Source organism: Caenorhabditis remanei, chromosome II (genome assembly GCF_010183535.1).
Source record: "Caenorhabditis remanei strain PX506 chromosome II, whole genome shotgun sequence".
In the NCBI taxonomy this organism is placed as follows: Eukaryota; Metazoa; Nematoda; class Chromadorea; order Rhabditida; family Rhabditidae; genus Caenorhabditis; species Caenorhabditis remanei.
This window is the reverse complement of record NC_071329.1, coordinates 5,968,701-5,991,738: the sequence shown is the minus strand read 5'-3', so window position 1 is coordinate 5,991,738 and position 23,038 is coordinate 5,968,701. Positions and strand designations below refer to the sequence as shown.

General features: G+C 39.2%; 5 protein-coding genes across 5 annotated transcripts; 2 read left to right on the top strand and 3 right to left on the bottom strand.

The window, feature by feature from the left end:
• Positions 1-2,540: 2,540 nt before the first annotated feature.
• On the bottom strand, positions 2,541-7,755 carry GCK72_004783 (uncharacterized protein; the record flags this gene model as incomplete). Its single annotated transcript, XM_003098259.2, has 15 exons — positions 2,541-2,688; positions 2,731-2,987; positions 3,036-3,332; positions 3,381-3,573; positions 3,616-3,854; positions 3,915-4,050; positions 5,250-5,459; positions 5,750-6,185; positions 6,232-6,441; positions 6,500-6,622; positions 6,671-6,915; positions 7,138-7,226; positions 7,275-7,361; positions 7,407-7,568; positions 7,663-7,755. The coding sequence occupies 15 exons, from the start codon at positions 7,753-7,755 to the stop codon at positions 2,541-2,543; spliced, it is 2,925 nt and encodes a 974-aa protein (XP_003098307.2).
• A 1,808-nt stretch (positions 7,756-9,563) lies between these two features.
• GCK72_004782 (uncharacterized protein) lies at positions 9,564-11,726 on the bottom strand (the record flags this gene model as incomplete). The annotated part of the gene is made up of 5 exons (XM_003098248.2): positions 9,564-9,951; positions 10,011-10,661; positions 11,122-11,214; positions 11,258-11,632; positions 11,680-11,726. The coding sequence occupies 5 exons, from the start codon at positions 11,724-11,726 to the stop codon at positions 9,564-9,566; spliced, it is 1,554 nt and encodes a 517-aa protein (XP_003098296.2).
• Positions 11,727-12,950: 1,224 nt separating this feature from the next.
• GCK72_004781 (uncharacterized protein) lies at positions 12,951-17,246 on the bottom strand (the record flags this gene model as incomplete). Its single annotated transcript, XM_003098255.2, has 9 exons — positions 12,951-13,055; positions 13,218-13,272; positions 13,920-14,204; positions 14,247-14,582; positions 15,192-15,277; positions 15,325-15,457; positions 16,057-16,148; positions 16,197-16,256; positions 17,145-17,246. The coding sequence occupies 9 exons, from the start codon at positions 17,244-17,246 to the stop codon at positions 12,951-12,953; spliced, it is 1,254 nt and encodes a 417-aa protein (XP_003098303.2).
• A 2,461-nt stretch (positions 17,247-19,707) lies between these two features.
• GCK72_004780 (uncharacterized protein) lies at positions 19,708-20,790 on the top strand (the record flags this gene model as incomplete). Its single annotated transcript, XM_053724890.1, has 6 exons — positions 19,708-19,800; positions 19,847-19,943; positions 19,993-20,267; positions 20,324-20,456; positions 20,513-20,616; positions 20,665-20,790. 6 exons carry the CDS (start codon positions 19,708-19,710, stop codon positions 20,788-20,790), a joined length of 828 nt encoding a protein of 275 aa, XP_053589084.1.
• A 474-nt stretch (positions 20,791-21,264) lies between these two features.
• GCK72_004779 (uncharacterized protein) lies at positions 21,265-22,339 on the top strand (the record flags this gene model as incomplete). The annotated part of the gene is made up of 5 exons (XM_003098245.2): positions 21,265-21,354; positions 21,399-21,782; positions 21,832-21,961; positions 22,009-22,121; positions 22,169-22,339. The coding sequence occupies 5 exons, from the start codon at positions 21,265-21,267 to the stop codon at positions 22,337-22,339; spliced, it is 888 nt and encodes a 295-aa protein (XP_003098293.2).
• Between the last annotated feature and the right edge of the window lie 699 nt (positions 22,340-23,038).

The window sequence follows — 23,038 nt, the reverse complement described above, 5'->3', positions numbered from 1 at the left end:
GGTCTCACTTCTTTTCCCATAATGACTAATTTTATAAGAATTGCACATCAAACTTAATACTTTACTTCTGTAGTTCACAACTGATTTGTAATAGATCTCTCTGAAAAGTAACAGTCAATCAAATTGTACAGGTCCAAAATCTCACTAGTTTACATCGGTTTGAGGCGGTAATTACGCTCCCGATTTTTAACTTTTTTGGCAGGTCTCGTACATAAAAGTTTTTAAAAAATATCAATTTTAACAATAATCTGTTGACCGGTACTGTATAAAGTATCAACTAGGTTTTCAGAGACACAGAAAATAAACTGAAGTTTTTTTTTAATTGGTACCATCGAAATCGATGTATTGAGAAAAATCTGATTGCTGGGGAAGAAATCGGGCAGTTTAAAAAAAGTATTAGAATTTTGACTAATTTATGTTCAATAAAATTTATATGACGTTTTTTTTGTAAAACTTTCCTTAAACTTCTGACTCTAAACTGATACGACCCAGAACCCCCAAAGACTTATTTGATTTCTAAATCTGGTCTACGCTTCAAAAGTAATCATCATTCCTTGTCTTGCCTAAAAGCTGTAACGGATGCGCACCCAGTGGTGTCAGTTCACCACGACATATCTTGGTTCCGAGAAAAAAAAATCAAAACTAATAAAATATTAAATAAGATTTATGCATTAGTTGAAGAAAAAGCTTTATGCACCTTTAAAGTCCGTCCATCATAAACCGAACTGTTTTACAAAATTTGTATGAAAACAGTCCGTGCTTGCAGACTTGCGAACACTGAACACTGGAAATAATGAAAATTCCAGTCCGAACAAATAAATAAGTTATTATTATTATTATTATTTATTTACGCATGCTCGATACGTGAAGGTTAATCAATTGAAAATAGAAACAAAAAAAAATAAAAAATACAATAAAAAGAGGAGGGGAAGTCAGAAGTCAAGTTCAGAAATGTCAGAATCCGTGTTTCTTCTAGGGCTTTTGATTTACTATTTTATTCAGCACTCTGTTTGTAAAAAATAATCTGCCTATTTTAGTTTTTAAGTTCAAAGTATAAAAATTGAGAAAGCAAAAAGAAAGGTGATTTCGCCGAAAAGCGATAAAATTAGAGGTTTGTGACGGAAGTTAGTTTTATTACCATTATACTACACTTTGAGTTTTCATTCAGAGTTTAACTTACTTTGGTTAATATACAAGTTCTGTTCCAACTCAAAATCAAACAAGTAGTGCACTATTGCAGTTGAAATAAATAAATAATTAATTGGATAAAATGCAGGTGGAAAACATATACGTCTGAAAATTCAAGTTTTGTATTATAGAAACAGGTGAAACTGGAAAGTGGTCAACTAAACGAAATGAGGGAGAGAATCTTTGAAAATCAGAAAGAAAGTTGGATGACGAAATCTCTGGGTTGAGTGATTGGGGGCCCATCAACGCTACACAGCATTTCGAAATGTTTCGAAAATAAACTACCAAGAAGATTTTATTCAGAGTTGACAGCACAAAACACGAAGAACAAAACTTTTAGATTTTATTTACACAATAACAAAAACACATACACTTCCAAGAATCTCTCTTTATTCTCACATATGTATAATTTCAATTCCTTGGTGTCAAATGCATCCAAACGCTTGCTGGTTGAGTAGTCGCCGCACCCACTAGTTTCAAAGGGATCTCTGTTTTCGGACCAGTTTCAAATGTATATTTCCGTAAAATGTGAGCCAAGAGCATTTTCTCTTCCATATAGGCGAGACGCATTCCGATACATTGACGAGGTCCGAGACCGAATGGGAGGTAGCCGCCTTTTTGGAAGAAGTGCTCGTCTCCGGATTCCCATATGGAAAAATAAGTAATTAGGTGATGAGGTGATTAAAGAAGATTTGATATGTAACAAGATAACAGTGTTGGGTTTCACCACGAAAGACTAACTTTATATACCGTTTTTGATTTAGAAGCAAACATTCTGGGTCTCAAAACGGAAAAACTAATTATTTTTTCATTGCACAGAAATATATTGAAGTATGCTAATAGACAAGTACATGAATTCAGAACTGTGTCTTTCCAAAACCCCTGATGTACCCAGTTTCCACAGAATGCTGGGTGCTAGACTCCTAATTTACTTTTTTTATATGTATAATACTAACTGACTAGGGAATTATAGGACGTGACCTATACCACGAGAAAGCTGGGAAAACGCTAATTCCAAATATATATTCAGTTTTTGCCCTCGTGGAATAGTGTTCGAGAAAAACGAGGTCAAAGTTTGGCACACCGCCTCACTACCGCCGACACCACGCTGGCGATACTTTTAACACGCCGGTAAGGTAATGACTGGATAGAGGTCCAAACATTTTTGAATACTAGGCGTCGAGGGCAAAAAATGAATATACATTTGGAATCAGCGTTTTCCCACCTATCCAACGATATAGGTCACGTCCCATATCTCCAGATTGACTCCATAACTTTCCCTAGTAAGAAGGTGAGACTATTGTCTGTCTTTGTGTCATGTACGTCCATCTTTTCTTCGGTTACTGTACCCCTTACCTCTCCGGTCTAAACTCTTCTGCATCATCTCCCCAAATCTTTGGATCCTTCTGCAATGTCCATGTGTCCACTTGAACCATTGTACCGGCCTCGACCTCTACGTTTCCTAGTTTAGTGGTTCTCATGCATTTTCGGGAGTTGGCGCTGAAATTGATTTTTACATTATTGTAAAAGTTCTAAACTCACAATGTTCCTAATGGATAGAGCCGTAAGGTTTCTTTCATAACGCATTCCAAGTATTTCAGCTTGGATAGTTGATCGAATTTAATTTCAGGATCTGGACATTCTCTATCTATTTCTTCCTGAAGCTTTCTCTGGATTTCAGGGTGAGTTGCCAGAAGATACGTGGAATATGAGAGAGATAGAGCAGTGGTGTCAAATCCGGCTATAAGGAATACTGTGCACTGGCCGACGATCTCTTCGGTGGTGAGTTGACGGTTGGTCTGAAATACATGTTATGCAAATCATTGGAATTAGAAAGGATTACTCACGTAGCTAGTACTCTTTGTGAAATCTTCATTATCCTCCCCAAAATGTTCAATATCTCCAGCTTTTGCATCCAAAAACAAATCAATGAAATCTTGTGGCTCTCCAGGTTCAATTCCATTCTTTTCATCTTCTTCTCTTTGCTTCACTCTACTGTTAACTGCATTCATAGTGATCTCATTGATCTTTCGGAACGATCCCATTTTCATTGTTTTCAGAAGGATTTGACGGACAATTTGAACTAAAAATGGAGGAAGGACTCCACCGATGAGAAAGAGTCTACTGTAGCTTCCTTGAAAAAGCTGGAAAGAAGAATTAGTTGACTACTTAAAAGAGAATGATGAGCTCACTTTTTTGATAATCGGAAACATAGGATTCTTGAAAATTTGAGAGTCGGTTTGACCCATAGCAATACGACCAATGACATCTAGAGTGAATTCTTGGTAGAACGTCAACATATCAATCTGTTGTCCTTCAGAAGTTTGCTCCTCGATGTGTCTCATCAACTCCAATGCACAATCTTCAACGGTGGAATTGATTTTTCTAAAATAAATAATAAAATAATATTTCAGAACGATGAATTACCTCAAACTATTATTTGAAAACGTGGGACTCGAAATAGTCCGTAATCTCTTCCATCGAAATCCTTGCGCCGAGAAGAGATTAGTCCTTTTCTCTTTCTCAGAGTTTCCTTGAATTGGATTTCTCTTCCTTCCATAAAAATTGTCATACTGCTTCACGAAGACTTCTTGAACTAAGTCGGGATCAGATATCACCAAAGTTTTCATAAGGCCTTCAGTAAAACCGAATATTTTTCCGTACTTCTGAAAAACTTCAACTATCATAATTTCCAAGGACGGCTAAAAAAGAAAAATATGACTTACTTTGGTCCACTCCATTACTTGCAGGGGTCCTGGGAAGTTCTCGTCAAGACTGTTCAAAAATACGCCGATGAAAGGCCAACCTATGGGTCCGGGTATTCCACGACGGACCCAATATGTCCATGTCCAGAGGTAATAGCTGGAATATGTAAAGATACAAGTTTTCTTCCAATTTGCGAAAGGCTAAAAGATCTACAAGGAAACACAAAATTCTAGGAATACAGACATCTGGACTTCGGGCACTACGGTTGAAGCAAAAAATATTGGCCTAGATTTTGATGAAACTTCGGCCACCTTTTGAAATGACGTCTTTAGGCAATTGTTAGATTTTTAAACAAGGCGATAATATGTCAAATTACCGTGAGATTGATTAGAACGGACATCCGGGTATAGGGGCACATCGACAGACTAACAAACACAAAACATTTTTGGCCTAGATTTTGGTAAAACCTCGGCCACTTGAAAAAATCATATTATTTGACAATTACTATAATTTTTAGAATTAGAAAGTACCATTCAGTTGATTAGACTGGACATCTAGACAATGGTCATAGTCGCTTATGGACACACAGACTAGAAATATCTTGGTGGCCTAGGAAGTTACAACATAAAGAACTTCGACCACCACGGTTTGCTTGGAATACACAATTTCAAAGTTCTTGCTTGCAATTAACTGAAGAACTGGAAATCTGGACACATGGGCCCAGTCACTGATAGACACACAGACAAACTATGTATGTTGCCCTAAGAATTGACGAAATGGGAAACTTCAGCCACCACAGTTTGTTTGTTTTACAAAATATCGAAATTCACCTCAACACTCCCAAAACAGCTAGTGAAAACCATGGGAATAAAAATAAAACCATGGTTTTTTTCAGAATTAGCGGGCTACTGCAGCACTAAAGAATAAACACTAAATAATCTTCTCGCGACCAATTCTATTTATATTTCTCCCCATTTCTGTCTGCATCTCTTCTCTCTTCCCATAGAGTTCAGAGATTGCGAAACTACTCTGGTGTTTGTTGTCGACTGGTCACAAAACGGGTAGAAAGTGATGAAGAAAAAGTCACAATAAGGAACAGAGAGACCAAATTTTGTGAGTAATGAATATAATCGTTTTTGCATCTATTGTTTTGAAAATTTCGAAATGCAAAGTATTTATGTTTGAATCGAGAAAAAATTTTTGGTTCAGCCAATAAATTAGTAGAAAAATAAGATTTAGCGCCAATAATTGAATGAAAATATATAACGTCATTGCACACAACAGCAGCATTCACTATTCTTGTTCTTTGCACTAAAAACCAACAAATAAATAAAGATAAAATGAGATAAATTCACAACTCCTCTTCGGTTTCCGTCTGAATAGAATACAACATTCCTTGATACTTCTCTCCACTTGCATTTATCTCATCATAGATTTTGAGCCGCCCGTTCTGGAAGTTATCCTTCATTTCACTCTTTGGGTAATCGATCTTGTAGTAGGAAATGGGTTTGTCAAAGGAGAACTTCTGCCAGGTTTGTGGTTCGGACGGCTTGCCGTTGGGGTTTCTGAAATATGATGTTTCGGAGGATACCTTCATCACGAAATTTGAAAACGTCACAAGGAAAGGGGTCTAATCAGCCTGGAGTTCTCAGGGTTTAATAATGTAATCTTACGGAGTTTCCTTGTCAGAAAAATCACAATTTGGATAAATAGCTGCAGTCATAAGAATTCGAGTTTGGTTTTAAATTTTGTCTGATATGGAAATGAAGCGAGATACAAGAGTTCGGACAATATTCCATCACATTCTGGTTCTTCGAAGATCTCATGACAAACAAAACTAGCCCTCAGGACTCACCCATATTTCGCAAAATTAGTCACCAATCTCTGAACCATATCCATGACTTTGAACTCCTCCTCAATCGGTTCGAACTTCCCCATCCCCTCCCCCAACATATATTTCAATTCGGAGTTGTGATTGGCAGCTCTGAATGGAAACCAGTCGGCGTATGGGTCTTTTGCGTCCATGTTGTAATAGTCGAAAGAGGCCAAGTAGCCATTGTTACCGGCTCGAGTGGCGTGACGAACTGTTTCGAGGGCAGGGAAGTTGAAATAGGAGTCACTGATGAACTCAATCAACCTCTTGTCAACTGACTTCGCATCTTTTTGATCTACATCCTTCATATAAAAGTCTAGAACCTTCTTTTGAACTTCTTCTGGATTCTTCACCACATCTGGGCCGAACACAGATGCAATGACTACCAGGTCGCTGGTACGGTTTGGGTATAGACCTACTGCAAATTTAAGAATTTTACAAAATTTTAATCGTTTGAAACTCACGAAATCCTAGTCCCTCGTATTCATTCACTGTCACCAACACATCAAGTTTTGGTGCCATTTTCTGCAATTGGTCGAATGGTTTTGGGAAGAAATCTCCATCGAAAACTGGCGTGAAATGGCCCATACCAGAAGCTTTTGTTTCGACGCCCGTGGTCTCTAAGAACTTGGTGACCGGTTGATCCTTGTACCAAGATAAGAGAGATTCGGAATCTGAAACTTATGGGAATTCACTCCAGTCTGGATTCTCCAGAATAAGAATGCGATTTACCGTTTCCAGAGTAGCCATGATGCTTGGCAAACCTCTCGCAGATTTCTGCTTCAAGCTTTTTTGGACGAATTGCAGTATCCCACCAGGCGGCGCCAGACATTGACATGTAACGGTGGAAAAGTTCTAGAATTGAAAAAACAATCATGTTGTTAATTAGCAAGCTCAACGTACTATTAGAATGGGGGCTCAACGCAAGATACGATGCGCCGATTGCTCCGGCACTTGAACCAAAGACGGTGACACAATTGGGGTCACCTCCGAATGAGTTGATATGCTTCTGGACCCAATGAAGTGATAGGGTCATATCCCACAGTCCGTAATTGCCGACTGCCACGTCATCGCCTGTGGTGAAGAAGCCAAGAGGACCGACACGGTAATTGACAGTGACTACGATGACTTCTTTGAGGGGAAGGGTTCTGGAAAGTGAACTTTGTTTTGAAGGCTAAACATTGAAGATTAAGTGAAGCGAACTCAGTTGATTGTGAGACTCTCAAAAAATTCGGCAACTTTGTCAACACATTCTGAAGACTGTCTGGGTTTTGGTACCAGGGGTTTCTCATCGCCCCGTACATTCCTGTCACGTAATGCTCATAGACTATGTAGGTCTCAGATTTATCACAAGTCTCTGTACCACTCACCCTGACAAGGAGTAATCATCGAAATTCGATGAAAAACCAATCTCAAAACCACCTCCATGAAAGTACACCATGACTGGGAAACCTTTTTTCTGAAAGGTTTTGATTTCACTACTCAGTTTCAGTAATGCGTAACTCACAAAGTCTTCCGACTTCCAACTTGGTGTGAATACGTTCAATGACAGGCAATGCTCTTCGGAAAATTCACGGTGGCCGGGAGGAAGGAGCTGAAAACATGAGTAGCATACAGGATCCATGCCTTTGAAATTCACCATTGAAATCTTGTCTCCCGATTGTGGGCAACCTGGTCCATACTTATAGCAGTCTCTTGGTTCTTTCCATTTCTCTGCAGCAACTGGTTTTGTGAAACGGAGCTCTTTGGCGAGAGCCATGGCATAGGGGATCCCCAGGTAACCATTTATGATCTTTTCGTCCTGAAACACAGGCAGGTATTTCTTTATTTTTAGATTGGTTGTTTTCGAAAACAAAAAACCAGATTCTCAACCAGGAACCTTTATTCTAACTTACATGCCTATAAATATTGCCTCGGACAGGTCCACACGACGCATTCAACACTTCCAGACTGTTCTCCGGCTTCAAGTTAGACAGAAATCCACCCATTATTCACCAGAAGAGGTAGATATTCAAAATAATTGAGAAAAATAGAAATACAAAGTAAAACTAAACAAAAATCGAGACTACTTATATACAGAGGGTAGACAGAACAAAGAGAAATAGACGGTGAGAGGAAAACATGTGGACACAAAGCACGTCGACACAAAACATGTCTTTCGTAATGCTTTCGAGGAAAGGAGAAAATAAATAAGGAGATTTTGATATTTTGATTTTTGGGGAAGTTTGTGTGAAATGATTATGATTTAGTTAGGATATAAGACGGTTGAAATTTCAAAATTTTTTGCTAGCGAATTAAAAAATAGATTTCTGTAAATAATCTGTACTGAAAGTACCATATTTCCGTGAATTTGAACGATTATGCAATAAACTGGCAATTGCTAGAAAAAGTTGTACGTGAAGCACAGAGTTTTCCCACTTTGATCTGTTCACGTCATTTTCTGTTCTTTTTTCAAAGTTTGTTCAAAAGTACAGAATCGGTATCAATACCGATTCTGTACCAAGAAATTCCTCCAGATTCGGTATACATACCGATTCTGTACTTTGCATAAAAGGTCACGTGAAAAATAGATTTCTCCAAGTTTATTTAAAAGTACAGAATCGGTATCGATACCGATTCTGTACCAAACAACAATTCTGTATAAAAGGTCACGTGAAATATTGAAAATCCACAGTTTCGATGTGTCAAATTTTATTTATGATATTTTCGTTTACGTGGATTCAAATCTGATGTTCATTGAGTGGTCAAAATGACAAAATGACAATTTTCGATGAATAATCACCTAGATTTTGTTACTCGATTTTGATCAACTTCACATTTTCTTACTTTAAAAGGAAACACTTTAAAACGTTTTTTGCAATGTTCATTAATAAAAACTTTTTTGTGTTGTTGAATAAGAAAATGTGAAGTTGATCAAAATCGAGTAACAAAATCTAGGTGATTATTCATCGAAAATTGTCATTTTTGTCATTTTGACCACTCAATGAACATCAGATTTGAATCCACGTAAACGAAAATATCATAAATAAAATTTGACACATCGAAACTGTGGATTTTCAATATTTCACGTGACCTTTTATACAGAATTGTTGTTTGGTACAGAATTGGTATCGATACCGATTCTGTACTTTTGAATAAACTTGGAGAAATCTATTTTTCACGTGACCTTTTATGCAAAGTACAGAATCGGTATGTATACCGAATCTGGAGGAATTTCTTGGTACAGAATCGGTATTGATACCGATTCTGTACTTTTGAACAAACTTTGAAAAAAAGAACAGAAAATGACGTGAACAGATCGAAGTGAAGCAAATTTGTTCTACATCATGATTTTTCACACATTTTTGAACGAAGTCTAAAACTAAAAATAAATATGTACTAGTACAAAATTTCTCAATTTTTAAGAAAATAAGTTCGTGAGCAAGAAATTTTGAAATTTCGACCGTCTTATATGATGAAACACGTACTTAGTGTTGATCTGTTTTTAGAGTGGTTGGAGCATCCTATCTCGGCTGTCTTTAAAGTTATAAAAAATTTTCAACTAAAGAAATATTTTGTGAATATTAAGCTAGATTTGTCAGTTATCAGCTTTTTGATATTTCCTTTGGAAACCGAATCGATGCGAACAGGCCTCTATTACAAGTATTACGGTATGCGTTTTTTAAATTATTCACATTACAAAACTTTAAAAGTATAATTTCGTCTTCTCAAAGTTTATTGGCACACAACAAGAGATCTAGTAAAGTGGCAACTACCGTATAAAATAAAGGCATTTTGTTTTTATGGAAATGTGAAATCAATTATCATCCCTTGGCTTCAAATTCAGCCAGACACTCTCCGGTTGTGTTGTCCTTGACCCGATTAATTTCAATGGAATCTGAGTTTTCTGACATGTCTCCAGTGTGTACTTTCTCAGAATGTGGCAGAGAAGAAGCTTCTCCTCCATATACGCCAAACGCATTCCGATACATTGACGGGGACCAAGACCGAATGGAATGTAACCGCCTTTTTGGAAGAAGTGTTCGTCGCCGGATTCCCATCTCTCTGGTTTAAACTCCTCTGCATCCTCTCCCCAAATCTTCTTATCCGAATGGAGTGTCCACGTGTCACACATCACATCAACACCCTCCTCGATCTCGTAGTTACCGATTTTGGTGGCACGCATACAACGACGAGAATTGGCACTGGAAAATGAAAATATTTGTAAAAATCTATCAGATTGAGAGTGTGTTCTAAAACTTACAGCGCTCCCAGCGGATATAATCTCAAAGTTTCCTTGACGACACATTCCAAATATTTCAGCTTGGATAGTTGATCGAATGTGATCTCTGGGTCCCTGCAGACTGTATCCACCTCTTCTCGAAGTTTCTTCTGGATTTCTGGGTGAGTAGCCAAGAGGAATGAGGAGTAAGAAAGGGACAAGGCAGTGGTGTCGAATCCAGCGACAAGGAAGACAAAGCACTGTCCTACGATCTCATCGGTGGTTAGTTGTCTTGTAACTTTTATTCCGGTCTTTGTGAAATCCTCATTATTCTCAATTTCTAGATCATCTGACTTTGCATCCAAGAACAAGTCAATGAAGTCTTGCGGCTCTCCTGGCTCAATTCCTGCTTTCTCATCGGCCATCCGTTGAGCAATTCGGTTTTCCACTGCTTCCATTGTTTGTCGGATGATATGGACTGCTGGGTTTTTGAAGACTTGTGGCAACGAGAATATCACTTTTCTGAGAATTGGCCCGGTGAATGGAGCAACTGTTCCACTCAAGAAGATGGCTTTGCGGGGTTCACCGAAGATCGCACGGACATATGGAAGCATTGGATTCTTGAACATTTGAGAGTCGGTTTGACCCATAGCAATACGACCGATGACGTCGAGAGTGAATTCTTGGTAGAATCTGGAAAATGTAGCGTGTTTAGGGAATACATAGGTGGCAAGTTCGTATGTAGATGGTTGCTGGCTGTTCATACTTTCAGAAATATTGAGTCTAGTCAGGTAACCCTGAGTTCGCTTGAATGCTTAGTTAGTTATCTCCGGATAAAAAATCATGGTGAGAACCAATCTCTCAAAAATTTGCACCTCCAGAAATGTATTCATTGTTAACCGACACTTACAGTCAACTTCGTTATTAGAACCCTAATATTAGAGAGTTCTTTAACTTCATAATTTGTTCTGACTATGCTCGAGCCATAAGAAACCCGTTCTAAAAATTTAACACTAGCAAGTTAGAACCCCTTGTTGTTTGCAAATATTATACTAGTCTCAAGGTTCCCCAGCAAAATTTGATGATCGAACATTTTACTTGATCAAATCAAAAAATATTGATGCTAGCATGCTCCTCTTTTCTCTCCACTCACGTCAACAAATCAATCGGTTTCCCTCCTGCAGTCTTGTCCTCGATGTGTCTCAACAACTCCAATGCACTGTCCTCTACGGTGGTCATTAATTTTCTGAACAAACAAAAATGTTGACTAGAAATGTTTCATGACTAACCTCAAACTGTTATTTGAGAAAGTTGGACTGGAAATAGTTCTCAATCGCTTCCATCTGTGCCCCTGAGCAGCGAACAAGTGAATTCTCTTATCCTTATCCGGGTCTCCTTGGATTGGGTTTAGTTTTCTCCCGAAGAAATTATCGTATTGCTTCACAAATACTTCTTGGATTAAATCGGGATCCGAGATGACCAAGGTCTTAGATAATCCTTCTGTGATACCGTAAACATGCCCATATTCTTTAGTCCATTCTTTCAATTGGAGGTAAGGAGGGTTTTCAGAGGATAGCATTTCCAGAGCGCTTCCTAAGAATGGATACCCGGCGGGACCCGAGATTCCACGACGTCTCCAATAGGTCCATGTCCAGAGGTAGAAGCTAAAAGGAAAAAATTGATGATAGAGGAAATCTGAATGATATTATACCTTATAATTCCAATTATAGCAGTGGTAATTGAAAGGAAGATTATCATTTTTGGAGAATGATCTTTGCCTTGTTTTCTGAAAATAAAAAACTGAAAATGAAAATGAAAATTGAAAAACATAAAAGAACCAGAATAGAAATTGTTGTCTGTTTTTGGCCGACTTTAATGTATTTATACTCCTCTCCTCGTCGCCCAGTTGTTTATCATACTCCAGTTTCCTTATCGATCAAAAATGCCCCCTTACCAAATATAGGCAGAAATCAGAATTTGGTCACAAAAAAATAATAGCCGATTGTCGAAAACTCTCACTTCTAGTGGTCTATCATTTCTTTGGTTTGTGGGATGAGTCGCCAGATGAATGAGGTTTTCTGACTTTCTGTCCGAAATCGGTTTTCTGGAAAAGGGGGTCAAGACATATTTGTGATTTATGAAATGGTGATGCAAATGTCTGGTTCGATGATGTCAAGTGGACATCTGGATGCATGGAGAGACAGGCAGACAGACATGACGACTAGCGGACGCGAGTGGACATCTTGTAGGTGTGTGACGGTTGACGATTATTTGGTCCACTGATTTCTGTTAGCGAGTGAACATCGGGATATTCAGATATGTAGTCCAGAGTTGAGTGAAAGAGATTTTTTCTAAAACGGTAGGCGGGAGTAAAATTTTCAAAGCGGAAGTCGGAAGTAGATTTTTCGCAAATGTTCAAAAACTTCAAAATAAAATATCATAAAATTCGCAGAAATCAGTGGAAAATTAGTTTTTGGCTGAAGAAAAGCATATTTTCTGTCCTTTTAAACCATTTTTCCTTGAATTTCTGACAAATTAACTCTTCCCAAATTCCACCGTCGTGAAATGATGGAAGTCGGAAGTAAAATACCTTATCCGGAAGTCGGAAGTCGGAATTCCGCGCAACTCTAAAATGGGCACGTGTTCAAGTACCGAAAAATAATCACAAGACATATGGGCATCTGGACACAACACCGACACTGACAGACAACTGATTAAATTTGTACAAAATTGAAAAATACTCCAAAATTTATTGATTCAAATATCTTTTTATAAAACAAAAAATATATTTCAGTCACTGAAAAATACGCTCCTTTTTCTGAAGAGTTAAAAGAAAACAAAGCACCAAAATTACAGAATTCAAGGCAAGATACGACAAAATAAAAATTTTCAAGATAAAAGTATAGTGGGATTCAAAAGTAACAAAATCTAGCGATTTGTTTGAATATTCAAATCAATGGCAAAATATCGTCTTTAATGCACTTAATGATCCGCTCCAACAGCGTGAGCAATTCGTTTGAAGCATGAGGATTGGCTGGATGGTGACTTGCCACGTTGGAATCGACCACGTGCTTCTTCTTCAATCAACTGAAATATTGAGGAGGTGAGTGGGACGAGAGGTTAGATGAACTGAATGACGAGACGAGCTTAGTTTCATGGAGAGAGAGACTAGTTGACTAGGTTATGGGAGACCTAACTACTTTCTGTATTTATGAGTTTGGAGTTATTTCAGCATCTGCAGCTTGTTACCTTTCTGGTCTCCGAGGTCAGGTAGGCTGGGGTTTTGTCGTGTGGTACTGGTCCTCTGAAAGCAATTATTTTTGGATTATTATAGAGAAAATTGAGCCCAGCACATTGAGAGCGTTCGAAAAATTAATTACACGAAGTGGTTTGGTGGATTTGCTAATTTTCAAGAGGATTTAAAATTGCCAAATTTATTCTATTTTCGCATTAACTCGAGGCCTCGAGAGCAAAAACTGATTATATATTTGGAATCAGCGTTTTTTCAGCTTTACAACAATATAGGTCATGTCCCATAACTCCGCACTGACTCGGTGACCTTAGTAAGCGTAACGAGAGCTTTCAGATAAGTATAATCATGACATTCTTATCAATTTCGGTCTTTCGACAAGTGTACGGTATTACTGTACCAAAATCCCGACTTCTGTCCATGTAGTGCATGATTATACTTTTCTAAAAACCCGTATTGAGTTGAAATTGAAAATTAGGTGTTCAAGGACTTGCAGTGAGCTACAAAGAATTTACGACTTCATTCAGGTAAAATTGAATACCTTCAGAAAAGCAAAGCCTAACTCTTTCAGAATAGACTCAAATCGGATTACTAATCAGTTATCTGATTTCAGCGCATTGCGACCTTTCAGAACAGGATAACCATGACTATTTATAATTAGCTGACTATGGTACTTTCGTACCGAGACCCCCTACACTTACTCTGGTGTCAATCCGGTCTGTTGATAAAGTTGTTCGGCGGTTGCCTCCGACGAATAGAGGTTCATCGGTGAGTTGTACTGCAAATGATGAACCGACGCCCCGGGCGACAAATCATTTCTGTTGCGACCCGATGGCGAGTGATAGAAAACTTTCGATGGGGAGAGCCCTCCTTGAGCTCCGATTCCTCCTCCTGGCGCTGGAGCGGTGTTGATAAATGTCAGCTGGTTGAGTGGGGTTCCGCCGGCTCCTTGTCCGTAACTTTGGTTGGTTGCACCGTTGTTGTAGCTGGAATTTAGGGGTGTCTGTCTGAATATCCGTCTAACTTACCTATAGGTTGATGGTGGTGCTTGAGTTGGAGCTGGAGCTGGAATTGCTCCATTCGAGTATCCTCCCTTGTACCCGCCGGATGAGGCTCCAAATCCTGCTGGAGTCGAATTATAGTTGGAACCAGAGCCTGGGTTATACGTGGCACTTCCCGGCAGAATATTGTTGTCTGTTGATTTTTTGATGTTGGAGGAATAGGAGTTGTTGCTGGCCAAGTTATGGCTGAATGGTGGTGCTGGGGAGTGACGAATTGGGATGTTGTGGTGAGAGGATGGAGAGAAACCACCGGCTCCTCCGAAGTTTCCAGAAGTGTTGTGGGAGGAGGAGTGGAAGGTCGAGCTGGAAATTAGGGAAGGTGAGGTACGGTACTTTCGCGGCGAGACCCATCCACGTTCAGATTTCGACCAAATTGAGTCTTGTCACGGAATTACGGTAGCTATCAAAGATGGTACTGTAGCACTTCGTGGTGAGACCCAATTTCATCGAACCTACTTTTCTAAGAGCTTTCTTGGCACGCATGTTTAGTTTAGAAACGCCTAGTGCCTATGGCGAACTTTCTAGGAAACGTGCATAACTTTGTTAGATTTTACAATATCTCAATTTCAACTACTTTTTTGTATTTAGCTCTTTAAGAGCTTTCAAACGAGTATAATCATGCCACATTTTTGCTCACATTGGGTCTCGCCGCGAAATGCTACAGTACCCCGTTTTCCCTCTTCGCTGCGAGACCCAACCCCATCCGAACTATGCCATGATTATACTTTCCTGAAAGCTCTCGGTGTGCTGAATCTAACTACAGCTCCCTCAAATCAAAAACTGGAAAAATTTAACTATTCATTTCGCAAAAATGTCAAATTTACACTATACAGTACACACTACACGATAATATATAAAATTTAGCGCCTAATTCTCTTAATTATTCTCTAAAACCCAACAGCATCCTCCCACCTCTGATGGTTACTGCTGCTTGTATTGGTGTTGGTAATGTTACGGTTCACGCCGGATCCGGTGCCGAAGTGGGAGCCGAATGTGTTCTGAAAGCAGTGTCTGTCTGTGGGTCTGTCATGTCCGGATGTCCTACCTGATTGAACGAAGAATTTCCACCGAATCCACTTCCAAAGCCAGAACCGAATCCTGGCTTCATGTCTTCTACGACCATTTTGTTGTCCTTCTCGTTGAGGGTCCATGGCAAACAGGTGTGTGAGGTGACGAATCTGGAAGTTTTAAAAGATGGGGTTACTGTAGTTGAATTGAGCGTGAAAAGAGCTTCAAAATAAGTATAATCATGAAGAGTTTTGACTAAACTTGAGGTTTTCGTGGCGAGACCCAAAATTTGAAAATTTTGAAAACTCGATCATAAATCAACTCATTTTGAAGAGCTCAGCTCAGATGGTTTTTCATATAGAAAAATAATCCGAAACTCACCAAATTGTATAATTTCCTCAAGAATCGGTTTACAACAATTTCATTTTTGAGGGTCTCACCACGAAATTAGAAAGCTACCGTATTTTCGTTGTGAGACCCAGAAAAACCGATCTAAAGCACAGTAGTTTTGTTTTTAACTATGATAACTTTATTCAGCTCATTGAGAGCTTTCAGAAAAGTATAATCATGCGGGGGGTTGAAAAAAATTGGGTCTCGACGCGAAAACTACAGTAGTCCTGGTGGATTACTGTAGTTTTCGCGCTGAGACCCGACTTGCTTCAAAACATGACATGATTATACTTTTCTGAAAGCTCTTAACGCGCCGAATCTGAATCTGGACTGAAATTTCTGTTTTTTTTTTTCAAAATTTTTTCAAAAAAAATCTTACCTCTGCAAAGAAAGCCGAACCTCATTGAAGGAATCATCAATAAGTCTGTTAGCGGTAGAGGCATCCAATCCACGTGTTGAACGACCGTTAATCTGGAAACAATAAAATTGAGATGGATTACTGTAGCTGGGTTACTGTACCTGATCAACTTTATCATTGTGCTTGACGCCTGCCTTGTCGGAAAGGGATTCAGCTTCGACCTGAAATCTTCATTTTCAAAATTTGAAAAGCATTTTTGGTTATCACATGTTATCACTTGTCCTCTCTAATCTTTGCTCATTTCCCGATTTTTCTTATCTTCTTCTCATTCTCTTCGCTAAAACTTGTGTCTGGGGACCCGTTCATCAACAGAACAGAAGCGTGGGAGGAAGAGAAAAAAGTGGGTTAGTGGTGAGAGACGCAGAGAAATACTCAGGTTTTTGGTGTGATAAATAGGTTGGAGGAAGTGCATGGGGTGTCCGTTGTACTTAAAAATTGATGATAGGGATGCTAGAACGAATTGAATTAAATATTTGGAATCAGCGTGTTGAGAGCTTTGGAAAGAGTATAATCATGATAGGGTTCGGAGCAAGTTGGGTCTCACCACGAAATTACAGTTGTCAGTGCTACAGTACCCCGAAAAGGGGTACTGTAACATTTCGTGGTGAGACCTGATTAGGTTAAAACCAAACCGTGATTATACTCATTTCAAAGCTCTTGACCAGCTAAACACGATGGTCATTTTTGTTTCTTTGAAAAAATGACAAAAAGTGGGAAAAATCTTTTTCTTTAACAATTTCCGAATCTGATAGCCTAGAAACTAGTATTTTCAGTTGTTATAGGAAAAATCGTCGTTTTTCCCCCATCGAATGTCAAAAATGTCCTCCAAATGTCACATGAAAGGGCACCCCCTCACCACGCTCTCTCTCTCTGCCCCTCTCCTTCTTTTCCACCCAACAACACGTTTTTATTTCGCCTCACACCCAAAGTCTATCGCCGCCCGGTTAGCTCAGTCGGTAGAGCACCAGACTCTTAATCTGGTTGTCGCGGGTTCGAGCCCCGCATTGGGCTTATCTTTTTTGTTTTTTTCTGACTTAATTCTGACCTACCCGATCAATAATGAGACCATCGGCTTGCTGACGAACAGAGAATCCCCATCGAATATTGCGATCCGAGCGGTTCATACGAACCGAAATGGTTTCGTACGTCATTCTGAGATGGCTAAAACTTTCTTGAGTTGGTACAGAGCCAGTTGTGGAAAAAACTAACAGAGACATGATTTTGGACGAGGCAGAAATATCAGAAAAATGGAAGAAAATGTGGAAAGAAAGGGGGTTAGGTTAGACATGTGTGTGGTTTATGTGATTTATATGTTTCGAAAATACATAAAACTGAAGAGGCACATTTGATACAGATGTTTTTCTCGTGTTTTTGAGACGAGCTACACACACGGAAAACAGAAAAATTGTGGATTTCGTTGTGAGACCTAAAGTCAGTATTACCATTGTGTTCAGCTCGTCGAGCTCTTCAAAATGAGTATAATCATGAAAAGGTTCTGACTGAATTGGGTCTCACCACGAAATGCTACAGTACCCCTGCACCCTTCAGATACCGTACTTTCGCGTCGAGACCTAACTTGATAAGAACCGTACCTTGATTATACTCAAATGAAAGCTCTCGGCGTACTGATTTCAAATATTTTAGCTATTTCCAATAAAACTTTAATTTCAAAAAGTTACAACTGAAAAAACCAAAACTTTCTATTAGAAAGTATAAAAAAATAGTTAGAAACAAACGAAAATTCCTCCGGTGAACCCGATATCGAATGGCAAAAGATGCTGAGCCTGGCAGGAGCATATAGGCGGGTTATCAACACGACACATGACATTTGTTGAGCTTTCTCCCTCTTCTCCTTCCTTCGACACAAAAAAATCACGGAAAACCTGCACAGAAAAAGTTGGGATATCGAGAGGTGAGAGATAATGGAGAAGTGAGAGAGTGCAGACATATTTTCTTCATCTTCTTTTTGTTTTTGTCCTCCCAATCTTCTTCTTCTCATTTTTTCTTTTTTCCGCATCACAACAAGCTCTTCTCTATTTCTCTCAACACAACAAAAAGATGCTTATCATCATCTTATTTTTAGACTCTTCTCCCCCGAAAAATTAGGTGAGATGACGTAATTTGAACCTTTTGCGAGGGCACCCATTAGTTTCGAAGGTGCCTGTGAGAAAAAAAAGCAAGAAAAATGCAAAAGAAGGACTGACTCAGACAAAGAGCATTGTTTGTGCAAACACGAAATGGTTCAGAGACTCTAGGTTATCCTATCATAGTCGTGGGGGAGGCGAACCCGGCCGCCTCCTGTCTCGGTGCGGTGGACAACTGCGTTGCCGCCTGCGCCACCGAGGTCAACATCGGGCAAAGGGGTAGAGGGCGTATAGGAATGTGTGTGTAGTTGGTGGCGGGGGAAGAGAGAGAAGAGGGATGTAAATGTGATAAAATAGAGGTTTCGGGGGGTACGAAGATCACGGAAAATCTCTGAAAACCGCTCGGAATCGCTGAAAACAAGCGTATTCTGGAATTCTTAACCCACACTTCTGAAAATAGTGTGTTCTTTTTTCAATTCTCGGAAAAAAAGATTTGTTAAATTAATTTTTTTCGCTTTATGTCTTTTTATGTTTCAGTTCCAATATAATCTGTTTTAGCCTGAAACCCTACTAACCCCGATGACGTCACCACACCTGGTGCAACCACGTACAAAACACCACAATCTACGCGCATCTTGCCCACACCGTTTTGGCCGAGAATAGTGCCTGCCGATTGCAATTGATGTCTCCTTCACTGTCTTAGTGGTGTATTTGTTGTATGAAACTGACGTGGCCTTCTTCTTTTGTGTGTACGTCTCTCTTTTTGGGAGAAAATGATAAGATACGATTTTTTTTTGCCTGGTTTCAATTGTAAATTTGTGATTTTTTTGACAATGTGGACACAAACGTGATTTTTCGTGGAGAACAGGGCGTGGCTCCGTTTTATTTTTGATTGTAACCTGGTATTGTACTTTTTAGATAAATTTGTTGAAGTGTTTTTAATGGTTTTAATATTTATTTTCGTGAAACTAAATTGAAAATTGTTCATTTTTTGTTTTATTTTTAAAGAAAAACTATTAAAATGGGATTTTTTCGATGGCAAAAGCTCGAAATTTCATTAAAACTGCGAAAATATTGTCAAAACAAACTTTCTTGACATTCGGTGTTTGCGGACCTAAGTTCCCGCGTTCGAAATAAGCCACGCCCTCTTTCCGATGTCTCGGCTATATATTCTGAAAAGATCGGGGAGTTCGACTAATGTCATAGCCGAGACAACGGAAAGATGGCGTGGCTTATTTTAAGCGCGGGAACTTAGGTCCGCAAACACCGAATGTCAAGAAAGTTTGTTTTGACAGTAGCTGGAAAATGCATGCAAATTTTCTACAGTAACCCAAAAATGTTTTTTTTGCAGATTTTCACCAGTTGTTACTTAGTTGCAGTTGGTTTGAACTATTTTTAACCAAGAAAAACCCAGAAATGTCACAAAACTCATTTTAAAGCTTTTTCTTCCTATTTTTCGCAACTTTTATCGATTTTTCCACTGCACCATGTCTGAATTCCTAATTTCTTACTCATTTTCAGCCCAGAAATGGATCCGGCTTCAAGCGAATACTATTTCCCGCTCTACTCAGCACTTGGGTACTTCGCACTAGTTTTTGGTCTCGGAGAGGTGGCCAGAATTGTGAGTTTTTTCTGAAAATTTTCACTAAAACTGAAGATTTTTTTAGCTAACTGCCAAATATGTGTCAAGTCGAGGAAACTCGCAACTCTTCCTCTATGAACTGATTGGAACCATTCAAATGTGTACGTGCGTCTACGAGAATGGTAAGTGCGCCCCATCGCAAATTTTCACAATTCATTTTTGAAATTACAGGAATCATTTTCAAAAACTATGGATTCCCAGCGATCTTCCTGTGTGTCGGACTTCTCCTCACCGCCGGTGGAATCTTCAATCGTGGCGCCTGGACGAATTGCGCCCCGATTTTCGAGCAATTCATTTTTGGAAACCTCGGATCCACTAAATTCATCACAATCCTGTCTGCTCAATTGATCGGAGCCACTTTCGCCTCGAAATTTGCTTATTTGATCTGGAACCTGACGGCACCATATTCATCGGCTCATTTGGAAAATGCTAGCAACTTGGACTGTGTTCTGCAATACAAGGTGAGGGAAAATTGAATTTATCTTCAAGGAAAATTTTTCAGCAAACCGCAGGAATTGTCATTGCATTCGAAATCGTTGGAGCATTCGTTGTTCGTGTTGTTGTTGCTCAGCTCTTGGCCCGCCCAGCACTTATCAGACTCATTCCATTCGCAATTTCAGCCTATTTGACGCTAGGTGAGCAAAAAAAAACGAAAAATCAATAGTTTCCATCATCAAAAACCATATTTCAGCTCTCTACATCGTTGGAGTACCCGGACTTAACCCAATTGTCGCCACCGCTCGTCTTTATGGTTGCCAGGGAATCGACACTTCATCGTTCATGATTTTGTACTGGGTAAGCGCTTCGAGACCCAAAAAGCCTTTTAAAGCACTCTATTTTCAGTTCTGCCCAGTATTAGGATGGCTCGCCGGTGCCTACGTCGTCGGACAGAAGGGACCAGCAAAGAAAACGTCAAAGGAAGCGAAAGCGGAGAAGAAATTGAAGGCTGCTGCGAAGAAAGCACAATAATTGATTTTTATCACATTCCTGCTTGTTTCATTAATTTAAATTTAATTTATCTGCCATTTAATAGGCCTCAATCTGTGAATAATTACCGTTAAAACGTGTTTAATAAAAGTTTTTTTGAGCAAAATGATTCTAAAAAAAAATACAATTTGAAACGGGCGCCACATTGGGTTACGGTGTACGCATGCATCAGTTGTGAACATTCGAGTACGCAAAATTGCACAGATTTGGAAGTTCAAATTTTTCTAGAAGCTCTTTTTCTCTCTTTTTCAGATCGATTTTCAGCGTAAAAGGGTTATTCTTGCTGAATTTTGTCTGAAAATTATGAATTTTATAAACAAGAAGTGCTATAAATCATTGCTTTTCTTTGATTTCCACGGGTTTTCATTGAAAACTGAGCTTTTTGGAGTTTTTGTCTTTCCGGATCGTTGTTTTGAAAATTTGCCAATTTGTCTCAATGAATCATTCCAGAAATCCATGGATTTCCTCGGCGAGAGTTTACGCCCACTTTACGTATGCATCGTCTATACAGTCTTCGTTTTCGGCGTCGCTGAAGTCTCCAGACGAGTAAGTTTATCATTTATCCTTCAAAAGCAACCAAACACTTGCAGATTCTGGATTTGTTGCTGAAAAACGAGGAGACGATCATGTTCAAGCTCAAATGCAACGAGTTCATCAGCACGATTTCGATGTGTGCGTGTCATTTCTCCGAAGCGGTTCTCTTCAAAAACTACGGCTACATTGCAATGTTCATCGCCATCATAATCGACATGACAGTCTGCCGACACCTGAATCGTGGAGCCGCCGAGAATCCGATGCTTCTTTTGGAAGAGGCACTCTACAAAACGATGCGCGAAACTGATTTCACATCTGTCGTCCTCACACAGTATATGGGCGCCGCTTGTGCTATGGCTTATGGTGTTTTTATGTGGCGATTCGCTTTCTATAGCACTGGAACTGTTATCGAGACGGCGGGATGTTTATACCTCTATAAGGTAATGGATGATGCTCGATTTTCAGCTCAACTCTCCAATTTTCTTCCAGCTGCCGCCTCCGCTCGTCGCTCTCTGTGAGTTCTTCAGCTGCTTCTTCCTTCGATTGATTCTGGGACTTTTCGCTGCTCCACAACGTCAAAAGTATATTCCAGTCGTATTTGCGGTCTTCTTTGTCGCTGGTACCGCTTCCAATTTCGAAATCTCACTCTTAACTTCACATTTTCAGGTCAATACATTATCGGAGTGCCTGGAGCCCACCCAATGTTCGGCGCCTCTCGTTTCACAAGTTGTGCATTTGTCCAACCTGACTCTTTCACGATTTACTGTGTGAACTATCTGGTATGTCCCCTTATAGCTGAGAACTTTGTTCATTTATTCATTTTCAGTTCGCCACGTACGCTGGTTGGATGGCCGCCTCGCTGCTTTGCACAACGCCGTTGAGATCAATGTGGAGACTGAAGCTCGAGCGTGAGACTGCTGAAAAGGAGGAAGCCGAACGACTCGCCGCTGCAGCTAGTAGAAACCGTGGCAGAAGAAATAATAGGAGAAATTATTAACCTATTCTGTAATATTTGTTTATTTTTGATTGATTGTATCTAACTTTGTGTCATATACTCATTTAATTCGTGTATTTAAATTTGGTAAACTTGTCACTTTCTCGGTTGATATTATCATGGTTTCCTTTCAGGAGAATCCATTATTTTCATTTTTCTTGCATAGATTTTAGGTCATGACTGTTTTCAGAAGAATGGATCCATTTAACCGATATGATAAATTGCTACATTTTCAGTAATTTTATGTTTGTTCAACGAATACCGCGTTTTTTTTTTGAAACTCTTCCAACCGAAAACTATAAAGGACTGGTTAAAATTTTTGAATTCGCGCCATTCAGAGGTCCGCAAACGTCAAAGTGTGAACATTAGACACGCAAAATTACGGACTTTCGAAAACATGTTTTTCCAGATTTTTCTCAATTTCCAGCCTATTTTCTCGGCTTTTTGAAGTTATTTTGCCATGAAAACTCCTGAAAATTCTTCAAAAAATCTATTTTGACTTTATGAACCAAGTTTTCACATGGAGGAATGGCCCGGAAGTGGGGAGTATTCAGGCGTAAATCTATTGAAAAGAAAAAACTAAACGTATAAACTTCCGGGAATTTTTTTTGGCGGGAATGCGTTGACACATACATTTTTGTTTCGTAATCCACTTTTTTTTGTCGAAAATTCGGTCTTTTTGATGCTCATAAAGTTGTTTTT